Source organism: Apteryx rowi, unplaced genomic scaffold, assembly GCF_003343035.1.
Source record: "Apteryx rowi isolate R43461 unplaced genomic scaffold, aptRow1 scaffold_2770, whole genome shotgun sequence".
Taxonomy (NCBI): domain Eukaryota; kingdom Metazoa; phylum Chordata; class Aves; order Apterygiformes; family Apterygidae; genus Apteryx; species Apteryx rowi.
The window spans coordinates 1-2,877 of NW_020449164.1; the positions used below are offsets into that span (position 1 = coordinate 1).

General features: G+C 61.2%; 1 protein-coding gene across 1 annotated transcript; it reads left to right on the forward strand.

The window, feature by feature from the left end:
- Positions 1 to 936: 936 nt before the first annotated feature.
- Positions 937 to 2,869, forward strand: CCDC189 (coiled-coil domain containing 189; the record flags this gene model as incomplete). The annotated part of the gene is made up of 5 exons (XM_026068629.1): positions 937 to 1,001; positions 1,708 to 1,853; positions 1,937 to 2,007; positions 2,343 to 2,636; positions 2,836 to 2,869. Coding segments are annotated over exons 1-5 (610 nt in total), but the record flags the coding sequence as incomplete, so codon positions are not given.
- Positions 2,870 to 2,877: the final 8 nt, after the last annotated feature.

Consider the following 2,877-nt stretch of genomic DNA (forward strand, 5'->3'; position numbering starts at 1 on the left):
CCCACTGCCCCTCCTGCCCCACTGCCTCTCCTGCCCCACAGCCACTCCTGTCTGCTGCCCCTCCTGCCCCATTGGCACTCCTGCCCCACTGCTCCTCCTGCCTCATATCCACTCCTGATGATGATGTAATTCCTGCCTATGTCACCAGTGCTGATGATGTTATGAGCAGCAGTGRTGTCATCAGCACCCACAGCAACAGGAAGGACAGGACATCCAAGGTCCCACCAGGGGCTGGGAACACCCTGTGCCTCTCCTCAGGGCTGGGGACAGAGGTGGCCCTGCTGAGGCTGGGGATGGGGGCTCCCCTGAGCCACGGTTGGGGATGGCAGTGGCCCTGCTGGGGGCTTGGAGGCACCCAGTGCTTGTCCGCGAGGATGGGGACAGTGGTGGCACTGCTGGGGAGGTTAGGGACACAGTTGCCCCTGGGGTTGTGACAGTGATGGTTGTGACATTGGGGGCGGCAACACCCCATTCGTGTCCCTGGCTGGGTTGGTGCTGGCCCAGCAGAGGGTGGGGGTGGGTGCATCCTTGTTCCCAGGCTTGGGGACAGGCAGTGGCCCTGCTGGTGACCATTCTCATGGACTTGTTCTGTCCCAGCCCTGGGGCCACGAGACTGAGATTTGTGTGTGGTGAGTATGGCCCCAAGCTCATTCTGAAATGTCCTGCCTGGATCCCCTCGGGGTCCTCTTTCCTCTATTGTCCCCAAATGCCCCCAGGTCTCCCCTTTACTCCATCTTCAAGTATCGCTCCTTGCCCTCTGCATCTTTCCTGTCCCCTGCTTCCCCACCCAGCACTCCCCAGATCCTCCTGTCCCCAACTGTCCCACCGGGTGCCTCCCATCCCCAACCATTCCCTGACCGCCCCCAGGTTCCCCCCATCCCCAGTTGACCCCTGCATCCCACCACCCATCCCCTTGCTTCATCCTGGCCTCGCAGGATGGACCTGGATGTGGTGGCCATGGAGAGACTCCAGGCAGCCCCAACCTCCCAGGATCGGCGAGCGTGAGTGGGGGCACACAGGCACTCAGAGGGGCCCGGGACACCTGGAACAGCCTTGTACCACCTTGGGACACTTGAGATCCCAGGGAGAAGGAAACTCTAGGACTCCTAGGACACCCAGGGAACACGCCAGGACACCCTGATTCCCCATGGAACCCAGATGACACCCTTGGGACGTCGTGGGGACACTGTGGGACAATTCTGGGGCACCTGGGACCCCTAAAGACCCTCCAGGGACATTCTGGGACACCCTGGGGACTCTGGGACCTCTTGAGAGAACCCCAGAACACCCTTGGGGACACACAGGGCACGAGGGACATGGGAACCCTTGGGGACTTCGGACACCCTGGGACACTTCAGGAATACCTCTGGGGACCTCTAGGGGTCCCAGAAAAATGTAGGACACCGCTGGGACCCCCTCAGGGCCTCTACAACATCACCCCGTGACCCTTAGCATACTCCTGGGACACCTTGGAGGCCATCTTGGTTGGTCATGCTCCCCTCCACCCCCAGCACTTCCCTAGTGTCCCTGTCCTTCCTGCAGTATCCCCATTCCCTCTGTCACTCCCAGGATCCCTGTGCCATCCAGGATACCCTAAGACCACTCCTGAGTGTCTAAGTTCCCAGGGTGTCCCCATCATGTCCCCCAGGCTGCCCCTGTGCCCCGGTGTCCCTGTTGTGTCTTCACAGGGTGTCCCTGTTCCCCCAGGGTGCTGGCAGAGGTTCTACCAGGGCCCCCTGTCCTTCTGCATGCCTATGAGGGGGCCCTGGAGCTGGGCCGGCAGCTGGGCCTGGCCCCAGGGCCACTCTCGGCCTTGCTAGGCATCGTGCGTCGCACCATTGCCGCATGCGCAGGTGAGGGCAGGGCAGGGAGAGGGGCGGGGGGGGGGGACGCCGGCATAGAGCAGGGCTCACTGCCAGCCCTCCCCGGACCTCAGAGACCCCTCTGCCTGACCGGGAGGAGTGCTACAGCTACTTCAGTGAGCTGCTGCTGCGCCACGCCGTGCATGTGAGTCCTTGCGTGCCCCTTGCAGGCTTGCTGGCACCCATGCGCTCCTGGCACACCCCCTGCACTCCTGTTGGAACCTGCATGTTCCTTGCACGCTCTCTGCACGCTCCCCACGTGCTTATTGGAACCCACATGCTCCCTGCATGCTTATCAAAGCCCACACGATCCTCACACACTTTCTGCACACTTACAGGGGCCCGTGTGCTCTTTGCATGCTGCCCACACACTTATTGGTGCCCCAACACTCCCTGCATGCTTTATCGGTGCCTACATGGCCCTCAGACTATCCCCATGCAGTTGTGTGTGCCCACACACTCCCCACCTGCCTCCCACAGCCTACCAGAACCCAAACACTCCCCACATCCTCCTTGTACTCTTTCCCACATGCTATGGGCATGCTGCTCCCCTTCTCCCCTATGCCCGCAGGCACTTTGTATGCTCCCCTCCCCTTGTATGTTCCCCACACCCTGCCCAGCCCCTGCCTGCCCCTGCCCATGGTGTCATCCCTGCAGTGCCCCCCAGCCAGTGTGGCTGTGTTTGGGCCAAGCCAGGTGGCCCGTGTGGCAGCCTACGTCCTCGACACGGTCCTTTGGCATGCCAAGCTCTATGCCTACGCCCTCACACCCCAGGTGAGCTTGGTACTGTAGTTGTAACTGGAATGTTACTGTCAATGTAACTGGAAGGCTTTGTTTTTACACCTTCTTATCAGTAACAGTAACACACACACACAGTAAMAGCAACAGGCACACCCCAGCAGGTGTGCAGTGAGGTGTGTGATGTGAAGCCTGCCCTCAACCCATCCCCGCTAGCTTCTGTCCTTGTCCCCAGGTCTGCCTTGACCTGACCCTCGTCCACCTGGGAGGCCCTGAG